This window comes from Dama dama, chromosome 28, assembly GCF_033118175.1.
Source record: "Dama dama isolate Ldn47 chromosome 28, ASM3311817v1, whole genome shotgun sequence".
Classification (NCBI taxonomy): Eukaryota; Metazoa; Chordata; class Mammalia; order Artiodactyla; family Cervidae; genus Dama; species Dama dama.
This window is the reverse complement of record NC_083708.1, coordinates 14,960,910-14,975,629: the sequence shown is the minus strand read 5'-3', so window position 1 is coordinate 14,975,629 and position 14,720 is coordinate 14,960,910. Positions and strand designations below refer to the sequence as shown.

General features: G+C 41.6%; 1 protein-coding gene across 1 annotated transcript in view; it reads left to right on the top strand.

Moving 5' to 3' along the window:
- COL12A1 (collagen type XII alpha 1 chain) overlaps window positions 1–14,720 on the top strand; it is a 113,901-nt gene that overhangs the window by 57,405 nt on the left and 41,776 nt on the right. The window contains exons 27-38 of the mRNA XM_061131780.1: window positions 251–390; window positions 599–731; window positions 839–865; window positions 1,209–1,351; window positions 3,872–4,001; window positions 4,939–5,078; window positions 5,498–5,627; window positions 7,064–7,206; window positions 8,811–8,940; window positions 9,246–9,388; window positions 11,302–11,431; window positions 13,594–13,713. Coding sequence (XP_060987763.1) covers window positions 251–390; window positions 599–731; window positions 839–865; window positions 1,209–1,351; window positions 3,872–4,001; window positions 4,939–5,078; window positions 5,498–5,627; window positions 7,064–7,206; window positions 8,811–8,940; window positions 9,246–9,388; window positions 11,302–11,431; window positions 13,594–13,713 — 1,509 coding nt within the window. The remainder of the gene's footprint in view (window positions 1–250; window positions 391–598; window positions 732–838; window positions 866–1,208; window positions 1,352–3,871; window positions 4,002–4,938; window positions 5,079–5,497; window positions 5,628–7,063; window positions 7,207–8,810; window positions 8,941–9,245; window positions 9,389–11,301; window positions 11,432–13,593; window positions 13,714–14,720) is intronic.

Below are 14,720 nucleotides of genomic sequence, written 5' to 3'. Positions count from 1 at the left end.
ACTAAATGGTACTTTTTAAGAAAAAAACACCATTTTAATAGACTTAAGTAGTCTGTTATATCCATAAAATACTTGCAGTTCTCAGGGCTCTCTCCCATATTTACTTTCAAATGAACTGAATTTGTAAGATACTTGGTTCTCACATTGTCAGCCGGTTTCCTCATGTCCGTTAAAATAAAACAAGGTAGTTTTATTATACTGAGTTTGTAGATCACATCCAAACATATAGTCCTGCCTTTTCTCATGACAGACACCGTGCCAGCCCCAACAAACCTACAGATTACTGAAGTAACACCAGAGAGTTTCAGAGGGACTTGGGATCATGGAGCTTCTGATGTGTCTCTCTATAGAATCACCTGGGCACCTTCAGGAAGCACAGATAAGATGGAGGTAGTGTTAACTCTTTTTTTTTTTTTTTTTAATATATGACCTTTGTTGCCTGAAAAGCATCATTTCCTACTAGTTACATTTGAGCTCATGGTATGCCTCAAAGCAGGAAGAACATCTGGCTAAATGATGTCAACCAGCTGCTGTGGAGTGTGTGTGCACACAGTGACTTAATCTTGTTTGGGCTTTTTTTTTCCCCTCTTTCCTGAAGACCATCCTAAATGGAGATGAAAATACTCTGGTGTTTCAAAACCTGAACCCCAACACTCTCTATGAAGTTTCTGTCACCGCCATTTATCCTGATGAGTCAGAAAGCGATGACCTGATTGGCAGTGAGCGTACACGTAGGTGTTTAACTTTCAGTAGGACATTTTTTTTTTTTAATTAACAGAATAGAACTATGGCTGAATTAGTAATATTTTGCCACCTTCTTCTTCTTTTTTTTTTTTAGAGCGTTTGATACCGTTAACAACACAAGGTAAGAATTTAATTTGCTGATTGTATGAGTGACCAAAGAATGAACAAATGAATGAATGAAAAATACCACAAAATCCATTGCAAATAGGCCTTCTGCTTTTACAATAAATTGTAAGGTGTTGATTGGGACCTCTTTTAAACAGGTCTCTCTGGAAGAATTTTGCTCTTTGCTACTATCTGTTAAGGAGTCCTTTGAGACTCAATGACCATCATTTGTTATGGGGTCAGATTTAGTTCTGAGTCTAGAAGTACACAACTCTGTTCATTTCCTTGGGGATGGTGCATATTTGTGGGGGAGGCATTCTTCAGTTTGTTTACTCTATTTCTCAACAATCTTTCTTAAGCTCCAAAGAGTGGCCCACGAAACCTTCAGGTGTACAATGCAACATCTAACAGCTTGACTGTTAAGTGGGATCCTGCAAGTGGTCGTGTGCAGAAATACAGAATCACCTACCAGCCTTCAACAGGGGAAGGCAATGAACAAACGGTAATCTGTTTGGGAAAAAACATCCTTGGTTACATTCTTTTTCTCCTCAGGCTCTCACTCCCAGTGTTTAGTTAGTCAGACTTACTGTTTTGAGAGTTATGAAATTTACTGTATTAGTTGGAATTATTTGGCTTTATCCCCAATGGAGTCTCATAGCATCAGGCTTATGCCTCAGTTCATTCATGTTTTCTTAAAAACTATTAGGGCTGGGTTATCCATGAAGATATCTAGATTTTTGAGTCTATTTGTATTTTCATTTCTTATATCTCTGACTTGATCAAGTGTTGAGAGAGTTTGCTAATCTTCCATTATTCTAATTTTTCTGTTTTTTGCATGTCATAATGTATGTCTTCATTCTGATGTTTCTTGATCTGGGTACCTGTTCAACCTAACTTATACTGTGTATCACATTTGCATTGATCCAAATGGAGATTCCTGAGGAAGACAGTAGGACTGTAAACTTGGCCTTCACCGAGCCTTCCCTTATTTAACAGAGCCCTTATCCATTCACTTGGCTTACTTTGAACCTTCTCCAACTTTGTTTTATGAAAGGTGTGGCCCAAACTGCACACATTACCCTGGGTCAGGAAGCAGTGTGATTTTTATTTAGGTAGAGTGATGCTTTCTGATTTATTTCAAATACTTCTTTGGGTGAGGTCTGGCATTTTGTTGACTTTTGCGGGACTATATTCTTTCCTCACAAAGCCTTGGAGAGAGATGACTTATTAACTTTTAATCATCCGACTCTCTGAGCTCCAGCAAATGGTTCATACCTCTTCCCGTTTTAGAGGTGTTAGGAGGGGTAGACGCTGGCAGTGGTTAAAGGTCTCTGAACCTGCACGGTAAGGGGATTGAGCTGAACTAGTGCCGCTTGTGAACCACTCTGTTGAGGTTTCCGTAGAACCGGAGTTTGGGAGTGTGATACATTTGGATTAAAAATTTCTTAGAGTTCATCATAATAAACTAAATACCAAGTGTCATCAAGTGGCTTTTATATAGAATAAGACATTTAAGGGACTGATATTGTAATGGCAGAAACAGAACTTTCACCTGTGCTGGGCCAGATTTAGGTAAAATTTGTCCTTAGCATTTCTGTTCTTGGTGATACTGACCATCTAGCTGCTGCCTCAAGTCTCTTTTTCCTATCCTTCAGCTGTTTGTTGTAAGTAGAAGGAGTGTCCTAAACTTATCCTCTGTAAAGTATTAGCTGACAGTCCCTTAGAATCTGTTATTCTTAGGAGTATTTGACTTTTAATGCTGGCCCGTAAAATAATCAAAGTAATGACTTACTGATGCTAGCATTATTTTGGAGAATTGGATGTAAGAAGTAGGCACACTCTTCTGTTTCCTCATGGGGCTAGTTCTACTAAGTGGACTCTTTCAGATTTGTTAAGTATCAAATACGTTGATAGCTTGAGCTCATAATCTCAGATACTAAAATTTGTTAAAATTGGCCACTGTGAGCTTCCCTCGTGGCTCAGGCAGTAAAGAATCCGCCTGTAATGCAGGAGACCTGAGTTTGATCTGTGGGTTGGGAAGATCCCCTGGAGGAGAGCATCGTGACCCACGCCAACATTCTTGCCTGGAGAATCCCCATGGACAGGGAAGCCTGGCGGGCTACAGTCCATCAGGTTGCAGAGAGTCGAACACGACTGAGCGACTAAGCAGTAGTGGTTGAGTTTGCCCGTGTTGAGGAGGAGTGCAGTGACGCACTGAAGTTTTCCCTGAAACTCAGACCACTCAAGTGGATGGGTGCTAAGCGGGGAACATCTGGGCTGACCATGGCATGTGCACTCATGGTGGGCAGCATGCCGTTTTCATGTGATTTTAATGAGTCTGGCATAAGCATCTGAATTCGGTAGACTGTTAACAAATCATACAAATTTCCTTTCAACAAGATAACGAGATGGCCTTAAGCAGTGACTCTGTAATCAGAGGATGTTGAGAAAGCTTCATACTGCAAGGCTGGAGTCCTGGGGTGTGGCCTGGCAGAGGGTCCTGACTCGTAGTTTACACAGCTCATGCTGTGAGAGGGGTAGTTTTTGAGGGGAAAACCAAAAGCTTTAGATCTTTTGCTGAATCATTTTAATGTGTTTCTAAAGCAAATAAGAAACATCTGTAAAAAAGGTAAGACTAACACTCAATGGTGTGGTGCCTCCACTATTGTGCAGTTCTTTGCTTTCTTGAAGTTCCTTTGCAGCTCGCTTATGATCAATGCCTTTTTTGGGGGAAGAGATCTGTGAAACGTGTTTTGGATGAAAATTTCACAGTGCTAGCAGCTAGCACGTTGAAATATCTTTTTAAGGTCACCAGGTTTAAGGCTTAGAATCCTTTTTATGATTGAAGGTGCATCTTTTACATTTAAAATTATACCTAAGATATATTTCCAACTTTCACTGTGGGACATGTTTCCAGATCTTGGCAAAGGTCTCTCTATAACTACTCTGTAGAAAGAGCTTTTTTCTAACAGGTTAGTGAGATGGAGAGACAAGGCTGACACTTATCCTTGTTTCGCTCAAGACCACGATAGGAGGACGGCAGAACAGTGTGCTCCTGCAGAAGCTGAAGCCTGACACTCCTTACACCATCACCGTGTCCTCCCTGTATCCGGATGGCGAAGGTGGTCGCATGACAGGAAGAGGCAAGACCAGTAAGTGAACCCAGAATCCTGTAGCTTTAAAAACAAAAAAATTAATTCATTTATTTATTTTTGGGTTTTCTGGGTCTTTGATGCCGCTTGGGCTTTTCTCTAGGTTTGGTGAGCGGGGGCTGCTCTCTATTTGCAATGCTCAGGCTACTCATTGAGGTGGCTTCTCTTGTTGCAAAGCACCAGGGTTCATGGGGTTCAGTGGGGTTCTAGGGCTCGGGGGGTTCAGTAGTTGCAGCTTCCAGGGTCTGGAGCACAGGCTCAGTAGTTGTGATGTGTGTGCTGAGTTTCTCTGTGCATGTAGGATCTTCCCAGATCAGGGATCGAACCCATGTCTCCTGCATTGGCAGGTGGATTCAATACCACTGGGCCACCAGAGAAGCCCAGTCCTGTGGCTTTTTAAATAACCTTCATGGAAATGGAATCATATCTTTCTCTGGAAACCCTGGGGTGACACAGAGCTTTGCTAATCTTTTAAAATGCATATTGAAAATGGTCTCAATTGTTTTTAATATCCTTGCAATTCTCTGTCTCTGTTCAGGGAAAAAAGACGTTTATAATCACTCTATCAGTTCAGTTCAGTTCAGTTGCTCAGTCATGTCCGACTCTTTGCGACCCCATGGACTGCAGCACGCCAGGCCTCCCTGTCTATCACCAACTCCCAGAGCTTGTTCAAACTCATGTCCATTGGGTCGGTATTATTCTCTAGGATAAAGCAAATGAAAACTGCCTTGGAGCCAAAATATCTCTGGAGAGATGAGAGACATTCATCAGACGATCACAGACATTCTTTCATTTATTCACTACTTTGACAAATATTTGTGGGGTGCCTACTACGGGGGACCTGCTGTGTTCTAGGGTTCCTGGGAGACATCAGGGAACCTGTGTTTTGTGTGTGCTGGGTTGTTCGCATCACACCATGACTGTGTGTGCATTTCAGAACCTTTGAATACCGTGAGGAACCTCAGAGTGTACGACCCTTCCACCAGCAGTTTGAACGTTCGCTGGGACCATGCCGAGGGCAATCCTCGCCAGTACAAGCTCTTCTACGCACCCACAGCAGGGGGGCCGGAGGAACTGGTAATTATTTCCTGTAGGGAAGAATGTGTGTTTGTTTCAGCTGCAGCCAAATGGTGCAAAGTAGAGCTAAAGAGTTAAACATTTACCTTAGAGCCTAAGAAGTTCATATTCATTTAGTAGAACTTGACGGAGGCTAGTAGGTTGGTGCCTCAGTGCCTGGGTGATTGGGTAGTTTTGGGGACAGAGGATTGGAGCTGAGGGAAGTGATCATTCCAGGGAGTTCTAGGAGAGAGTCTAGGATTAGTGTAAGAAGTCTTCTCAAATAGTTCGTCTGGGGGCACATCATTCTGTCCCAGTATTACAGAATTTGCTTCTTGACTTGGTCTTGAGTGATTATATTGAGTATTGTGTCATTCGAAGCATTATTTCCTTTGCAAGTTTTTCAAATCAAGAACTTTACATTTTATTAAAATCTTTAGGTACCAATCCCTGGGAATACCAATTATGCCATTCTTAGGAATCTGCAGCCGGATACCCAATACACCGTTACAGTGGTGCCTGTTTATTCTGAAGGTGATGGAGGACGCACATCAGATACTGGAAGGACCTGTAAGTAAGAAGGCAGAAAATGGAGCTCTTTCATGATATACTTTGCTTCTCAATGTAAAGGCCGTATAGGCACATTAAAGAATATTTGGAAAATTCATGATAGAATAAAAATGTAAAAGTTACTCATAGTTTATCATTCAAATGCCACCAACTTAATATTTTAGTGTATAAAACAGAAAAGTTATAATGGCATTCTTCTTCTGAAATGGTAATTTCAGAATTTATACATGTGTATATAATGGTCCGTATTCTGTTTCACTGGCAAAAATTCATGAACTTTGCTTTGTGCTTTATAAATTTACTTGGAGCAGTATTTTGTAACTGGCTCTCACAGTGTCAATTTTTGAAATCTGTTCGTCACATTACTTAATTGCACATTTCTCTGGTTTGCTGATGAAGTGCTTTTTGGCGTTGAAAAGCTGAGTGCTTTCATTTGCCATTAACATCCTGAGAAACCAGTTTATAGTGGTTTTACAATTCTTTGTAGTATTGCTTAAAGGCTTTGGGGCATACCTATAAATATTTCTTTGGCTTTAAAAATACACTTGCTGATGGCTAAAAGAGAGCAAGTTCGGATGACTTCTTTTGGCAAAAGATTAGTGGTCTGGAAAGATGATGATATTGGCTAAACTAGAGTTTGGGGTTAATACATGGATTTAACTTGAATGTTTTTCTAAGACCTGGTTGAGGCAGTTAACTGAGAACTGACTGTATCTTTTCTCCTTCCTTTTGCCTTTTATTTTAATCATAGAAGACATTCAGTATCGATTTGCTGAATGAGAAGAAATGAATGGGTGAAGATAGCTATTTGGAATTAGATGGCTTCACCCGTGTTGCCAGGTTTCCCTTAGAAGGCAGAGCTATAAAATCCTCTCTCTCTCCAGTACCTGTGTTGGAAAACTTAGGCTTCTTTTCAGTTTCTTGTTCCTTGTCTGTTCTTTTATGGCCAGGAGTGCTCAGTCACTTGGTCGTATACTATTCTTTGTGACACCATGGACTGTAGCCCACCAGGCTTCTCTGCACATGGAGTTTTCCAGGCAAGAATACTGGAGTGTTTTGCCATTCCTTCTCCAGGGGATCTTCTCAACCCAGGGATTGAACCCATGTCTCTTGGCGTCTCCTGCATCGGCAGGTGGATTCTTTACCACTGAGCTACCTGGGAAGCCCTTTTTATGGCCAACCCAGTACTATTGCTTTTACTTGCTTGTTTTTATTGGCAACAACTTTGCTTCCATATAGACCAAAGACATAGTTGGCTAACTTGGACTACATTTGGATTTGAAAATTTTTAACCTGCTTTTGTGTGTGGATAATTAGACGTTTAAGGAGGACAATATTTTATCCTATTGGAGAGTGGAAGTTCTGGAGAAGTGATAACAAAAACTCGACACAGATAAACAAACATAAGAAATATGTGTTGGCTTTTCTTTCCTCAGTGGTGAGAGGGCTGGCGAGAAATGTCCAAGTGTACAATCCGACACCAAACAACCTGGACGTTCGTTGGGACTCGGCACCTGGCCCAGTTCAGCAGTATCGCATCGTGTATTCGCCTCAGGATGGTACAAGACCCTCCGAATCTGTAAGTCATGCTGTTGCCTTAGAACCTGGCCAAAGAATGCTGCGGATTTCACTGTATCTCCAGCTGTAGTAGTTGCTGGCCCCGGACAATAAGTCAGTTGGTGTGGCACTGGGTCTCCTGGAAACTTTCTTTCTTGATAAGCTTAGTTTCATGTTTGTGTCCTGGTTGGTTGTGAGAATGCAAGCCATAGACAAGCCTGCATGTAATGCTTAAATGATTGCTTTTGATGAAATAAAGTATTTCCTATAGGGTTAGTTAGCAAAAATGAATTTTATTTTAAAAATGAGAATTAGCTATATAAGTAAAAGCCCCATTAGTTAATGCAAATCGTTGCTCAGTTCAGTTCAGTCACTCAGTCGTGTCCGACTCTTTGCGACCCCATGAATCGCAGCACGCCAGGCTGAATCGCAGCACGCCAGGCCTCCCTGTCCATCACAAACTCCCGGAGTTTTACTCAAACTCCATCCAGCCATCTCATCCTCTGTCGTCCCCTTCTCCTCCTGCCCCCAACCCCTCCCAGATCTTTTCCAATGAGTCAACTCTTTGCATGAGGTGGCCAAAGTATTGGAGTTTCAGCTTCAGCATCAGTCCTTCCAATGAACACCCAGGACTGATCAATGTGGGCTTTTGTTATAACATACGTGTGTCTTTGTTAAGAAAATACTTTGTTAAAGTTTGTCTCCATTGGCTCTTAATAGATTGCCCAATCTATCTTCAATTCATGGTACTGTGCTTTTTTTTTTTTTAAAGTAGATTAGTAGAGATCAGAAATTACTAATTTGACTACAAATATGGGCTTCCCAGGTGGTGCAGTTGGTAAAGAATCCACCTGCCAATGCAGGAGACACTGAGATGTGGGTTTGATCCCTGGGTCAGGAAAATCCTCTGGAGTGGGAAAGAGAAACCCACTCCAGTATTCTTGTCTGGAAAATTCCATGGGCAGAGGAGCCAGGTGGGCTATAGTCCACGGGGTAGCAGAGTCAGACATAACTGAGCATGCATGCATTGTCAGAATACCTATGGGAAAGTAAACTTATAAACTAATTTAATTTATAAGTCTTTACAAAATAAACAATGATGATGAACAAAGATTAAACAAATGAGCAATGGCTGTGTTCTGTAAGAATATTGATTTGCATATCCCTGTGTGTGTTGTGTATATTCAGACAACTTTGCCTTTACCCATTGAATGGAGTTGCTATTTTAATAGAAAAGCTCTGCCCCGCCAGTGTGTGTGTGTGTGTGTGTGTGTGTGTTGCTTTTCTTATGTGTACCTAACATTTGGGACACTTTTGATTAACTGTCACGAGCCCTGGATGTTGTATTTGAGAATCTTTTACCATGAACGTAAATGTGAGATAATTGAAGTTAGTAAGGGTCCCGTGTGAACTAACTTTTTTTGGAGAGGAAATTTCTGAGGCTCAATTGCATCGAATGCTATGGCTTGGGCATATCCCACGAGGTAGCACAGAAGTCGGTTTCTGCTGTATTGGGCTCCACTTTCGTTGTAAACGTTATTGTGCTGACTAATGAAAGACTTGGTAAGTGTTTGGGTTGTCATCAGAGCTCTGTCTTCAGAGAATCTGGCATGTTCTCCCCTCCAGATTGTGGTGCCAGGAAATACCCACACGGTGCACTTGGAGCAGCTGATTCCGGACACGCCCTATTCTGTGAACATCGTGGCGCTCTACTCGGATGCAGAAGGGAATCCCAGCCCTGGCCAGGGCCGCACACGTGAGGCGCAAATCCTTTCTCCACTGGGTTCTCTTGTGACTCAGGCTGGGAGGCCTGGGGGGATGTGGGTGGTGAATGAGGGGTGCTGGGAGCTGCCTAAGTGAAGCATGGATAGCTCTGAATACAGCATTTTCTACTGTTTCTGGTTTCACATGAAAACCATAGATGTCTATTCCATCATAAGGGAGTAAGCAACTCAGAGAGTGGTGAGGTACCTACCCTGGGGACATTTCTTTCACACCCACCCCCCACCACGTTCACCATGATGACAGACTGGAAACTAACTGTTGCATTTATTTATTTAGTACCACGAAGTGGACCAAGAAACCTCAGAGTCTTTGGGGAGACCACCAACAGCCTCTCGGTAGCCTGGGATCATGCTGATGGACCGGTTCAACAATACAGGATCATTTATTCTCCCACTGTTGGTGACCCGATTGATGAATATGTGAGTCTGATTCTCATTCTCCTGAGCATTTTATTTTGTAGTCTCTTACCTGTTGAAGGGTGAACTTCAGCTTTCCTCTTTAGGAAGTCTTGTGATCACAGTTGCATTCTTGTCTCTTGTGAGACGGTCACACTTTGTATGACTTTCTCTGACGTGATATTAGAGCAGCTGCCTGTGCCTAGCATAGCCTCCCCCACCACAGCCTATCGGTGTCTTTGGGCTCATTTCTTTTCTAAAGACAGGTTGAAAGATTTGTCTTCTCTAATATAAATGCATATATTTTTATTCTATCATGAATTTTCCAAATATTCAGGTAATGTGACTCTTTAAATCTTAACCTTGCTTTAAATATAATTTCTCCACAATATCTCCCGTCAATCGTTGCTGTTTAGTCGCTAAGTCATGTGTGACTCTTTACAACCCCATGGACTGTAGCCCACCAGACTCTGTCCATGGGATTCTCCAGGCAAGAATACTGGAGCGGGTTGCCACTTCCTTCTCCAGGGGATCTTCCCGACCCAGGGACCGAATGCATTTCCTACACTGGCAGGCAGGGTCTTTCTCGCCGAGTCAGCAGGCTAATCAAGCAGTCTTTTCTCTGAATTGAACATTTTTGGGTACACTTTAGTTTTTGAGTATACATACTCTCACTTTAGTCTTAAACTTTTTTGAGTGTTGTATTTTGTCACTCTAGAACCCGATTCAAGTTTCTTCAAGCTTCTTCCTAGTTCTCAGTATGTGTATCCATCCATTACAGAGGGACGAACTCACTCCTTTCTTTAAAGTTTAATGGTTAATTGATGTGATAGGTTAGTAGAATATGACACAGAATGTTGATTGTAAGGCAGTGAAGTCTGTGCTTTGTAGCCATTTTGTCACATGTATCTTCTTTGACTCAATGGACATGAGTTTGAGCAAACTCCAGGAGATGGTGAAGGACAGGGAAGCCTGGCATGCTGCAGTCCATCGGGTAGCAAAGAGTTGGACATGGCTTAGCGACTGAAAAATAGCAATCGTCTTTGATAGTTCTTCCTTCATGATCCCCATGTTGTATCATTTTTTATTTACTTGAACTTGAAATATTAAACTTGAATTCAAGCCCCTATTTTTATTAATCAGAAAGTCACATAACTGTCTTTCAGTTTCTGCTCAAGATGAGATAAGCAGTATTACCACACTTAGTTTGCTAAAGCAGAGAGGCTCATGCTTTAGTGTTTATTCAGCTTTGCCACTGACAAATATGCAATTTCCTGTCTTTTTCTGAAGACACTAAAAATGTAATCTCCCCCCACTTCACCATTTGGATTTAGAGGACACCATGCTGGAATTCACTGGTTTAAGTGATCCCTGTTGTTTGTAGAAGCAGAGCATAGGGTTGGAAGGGAGATTCATTTCCTCTTCATGGGGGCAGTTGAATGCATCTTCCATTTCCTCTTTTTCACCTAGCTCATATCAGCCAAACTGATCTTCTTGAGGACAGAACCTGAGTCTCCTTTTGCTCCCTGGTGTGCTCCCGTGGAGGGTGTCACGCCTGGCCCGTGGGGGGCCCCGGGTGCATGTGTGTGGAGGGAGCACCATTAAACTGACACAGAGGGGTGGGTGAGAAAGGACAGGGGCACAGCGGTGCATGGTCACGTGTGTGCGAGATGCTGCCTTTCTTTCTCAAGGCTTCCTTCCTTCCGAGGGGCTGAGCCACAGGACAGGGACGTGACTGATGTAGGATTTGAGCTGAGATGTACCTGACTCTAAAACCATTCCCCTTGCTGTTTGGCGGCAGGGAAGACAGTTTGCCCCACTGTGAACACTGTACAACAAGAAGGAACCAGGAAGAAAACATTGCTGTTTATGGGAATACATATTGATCTGAAAATCCTCTAGCTGGTAATAACCTCATAATTTAACTTCCCCTGCAGACCACTGTCCCAGGCAGAAGAAACAACGTAATTCTCCAGCCCCTGCAGCCGGATACCCCCTATAAAATTACCATTATTCCCGTTTATGAAGATGGAGATGGTGCCCATTTGATAGGAAATGGAAGAACTGGTAAATGTCTTCTACCTTTTATAATCTTTAAACTTGGTGGGCTTTGAGTAGCTGCATCTCAGATACTGTATTAATCCTGCATCAACATTTGCATTTTGGCAAAATGATATGACAACAGAATGTGTTTTTAACTTTTTAAAGGTCCACTAGAAGAAGGAAAATGAGACACAAGCCTGCATATTTTTCTTTGCTTGAGACAGCTTTATCCTTTGGAAAGCCATCTGCTAGTCACTGAATAATGTTTTAGTTTGTGTGGTGTCAGTCATGGCTGTGGCTGTTAATCAATTAAGTGTCAGCAAAAAACACCATGTCACCATTGAATTTGTCATAAAAAGCAAGATGACTAGTAGTCATCTGCCTTTACAAAGTTAGGTTTAAAAAAAATTTTTTTTTCTATTGTTCAGTTCAGTTCAGTTGCTCAGTCATGTCTGACTCTTTGCGACCCCATGGACTGCAGCACGCCAGGCCTCCCTGTCCATCACCAGTTCCCGTAGTTTACTCAAACTCATGTCCATTGAGTCAGTGATGCCATCCAATCATCTCATCCTCTGTCACCCCCTTCTCCCGCCCTCAATCTTTCCCAGCATCAAGGTCTTTTTCAGTGAGTCAGTTCTTCGCATCTGGTGACCAAAGTATTGGAGTTTCAGCTTCAGCATCAGTTCTTCCAGTGAATATTCAGGACTGATTTCCTTTAAGATGGATTGGTTGGATCTCCTTGCAGTCCAAGGAACTCTCAAGAGTCTTCTCCAACACCACAGTTCAAAAGCATCAATTCTTCGGCGCTCAGCCTTCTTTATAGTCCTAAGTCATTTACAGAGAATTACCAGGATTCAGGTGTCTTTTCTAGCCCACATGGGTGGCAGTTTCTTATGATTTAGATTACAAGTTCTCTAGTTCAGTAGCTGGAATCACCTGAGGACCCTTAGAAAGGCTTACGCCTTGGCACCACCCACAGAGACACTGGCGTAGTCTGTCTAGATGTGGCCTGGACCTGCTGAAGTTGTAGTGCGTAGCCAATGCTGAGAGTCTCTGGCTGAGCTTGGAGGCAGGCTGGCTGTCAGTATGCTGGGTTCTGTTAACTGGGCAACATTGCTAAGACTTTTTTTCCACTTCATTCAGCAAAAATCCCCTTAAGTAACATGATTTCAGGGTCCTTGCCTCACTTAATTGCCCAGACTCTTTCTCTGCTTAACCGATCTTGACAACATTACAGGATTTGGGAGAGGAAACATTTGAAAACTCCCGAGAGAAAAGCAGGACCAGTGTTTCAGCTCAGTCTCTGGAGGCCAGGAATTTGTATTTCTCGACACTTGTTGTCTACAGAACTGAGTCAACAGAGACTCTTGTTTAGCGACTCAAGATAATTTTAATTGAACAATTTCCAATTTTCACTCCTGCCTGAGGTTTCAGAATATATTTAGATACTTTTCTGGAGGAAATGCCATATTTCAGAATGTTGTGCTTAATCACAGAACATGAAAAATCTCTCCTAGATCATGAGTTTTCTAGGAAGGGCCAAAGCCACTTCTGGTTTCTGTTATTAAAACAGTTTTTTAAGTTGAAGTCCTTATGTGTGTAATGCTATGAATAATAACTCAGTGGCTGACTATCATGCTATTTCACAGCATTGCTCTTACTGGGAGTGGAGGTAGCCTGAGCTCTGGAAGCCCGAGGATTTTCTCTAGGTCTTGCTGGTAGAGGTTATAATGGTGCTGGGCAAGAACCTTGTTTTAGTCATTAGCTAGCTGTGTAGTCTTGGACAAACCATAGTTTATTTTTGTGATAAGATGGTTGGGCTAGATAGTCTCAAAATTGCTTTTTTTGGTCTAAGAATCTTTGAACTATAACATTCAAAAACTGGTATGAGATGTATTTTAGTCTCTATGATTCTGCATCACATAACATACTGGTTCGGAAATCACCAGTTCCTGAGTCCGTTTGATTTGCTGTCGGAATTTGGAAAATTTCCAAGCTTTCTGTTGAACATTTAAGTGCTTATTAATTGTTTTTTGGATCAGAACATTATGGGATATATTAATATGCTTTCATGGGGCTACACTTCCAACATTCATAGTCAATACTCACTAAGTTCTATGCTTAATGTTTGTTAGTCCTTGTTTGTCAATAAAAGGTCAGTAATGTGTGCCAATGTTTGTTTTCAGTGGGATTACTTCCTCCTCAGAACATACACATCTCTGATGAGTGGTATACCAGATTCAGGGTGTCCTGGGATCCTTCACCCTCTCCTGTTCTTGGATATAAAATTGTGTATAAGCCAGCAGGTAAGGAAACACCTTTGTCATCTTAAAAATGCATTAGAGGGTTATTTGTGTATGAGGGTGTTTTTAATTGCATCCTCCATTAGATTCTCCTGATAGTTCAGTTATCACATCAAGTTCTCTCCTACCAAAGGTAACATTTCTGGAAATAGTATTTAAGCCAGTGGTTTAAAGTATTATTGTTACTATGGGTTTAGATGTTACTCCCATTAATTTGCATGACTAAGATGTCTGATCTGGTTCATAAAATTCCACAAATTGAAATTGTGTTCAGACAACCTATATGTTATTATGCTTGTGAAATAATGGGTGCATAAACAATATAAACTGTATTTCTGTATTTTCCCATTATGTCAAGGTATTATTCCATTTGGGGCATGTGCATTTTAGTTTATTCACAACAGGCTTGGTTTTCAACTTCCCACTGACACTTTCACCTAAATGGATATCCTCTCTATTAAATTATTTGCCATCTTTGTTTCCATATTCTATCTATATGTTTAGCAAAATGGAATAAATATACTCTTTGTGCTAAATTTGCTGAGGTATCTTCCATGTGCCCAAGAAGGGTGTGAACCAGAAAAAGGAAAAGGAGAGAAGGCAAATGTCAGGATATGTGAGCTGTGTAAGAAGCAAAGAGAGAACTTCAAAGTGGAGGAATGGGATGCAAGACAGATGTTCTTAAATCATCTCTACAACAGAAAAAATGTTAACTGAGTACCTAGTTAATGTTAACATAGTACCTAGAGTACTATGCTGGCAAAGTGAGGCTTAAGAGAAGAAACTTGAGAGTCTAGAGTAGTTGACTGTGTGATGATTTATTCATTAAATGAACATTAATTGCACACATGCTGCATTCATTAGCACACATGATAGGTATTGTGCTACACTTTGAGAATAACAAGAAAAGGATTGTCTCTGCCTACAGTTCTGTATTCACCATATAATATAGCATGTATTACAGGGAGCAAGTGCATAAGGGCTATGAAATCAATAGTGTTCATACTATC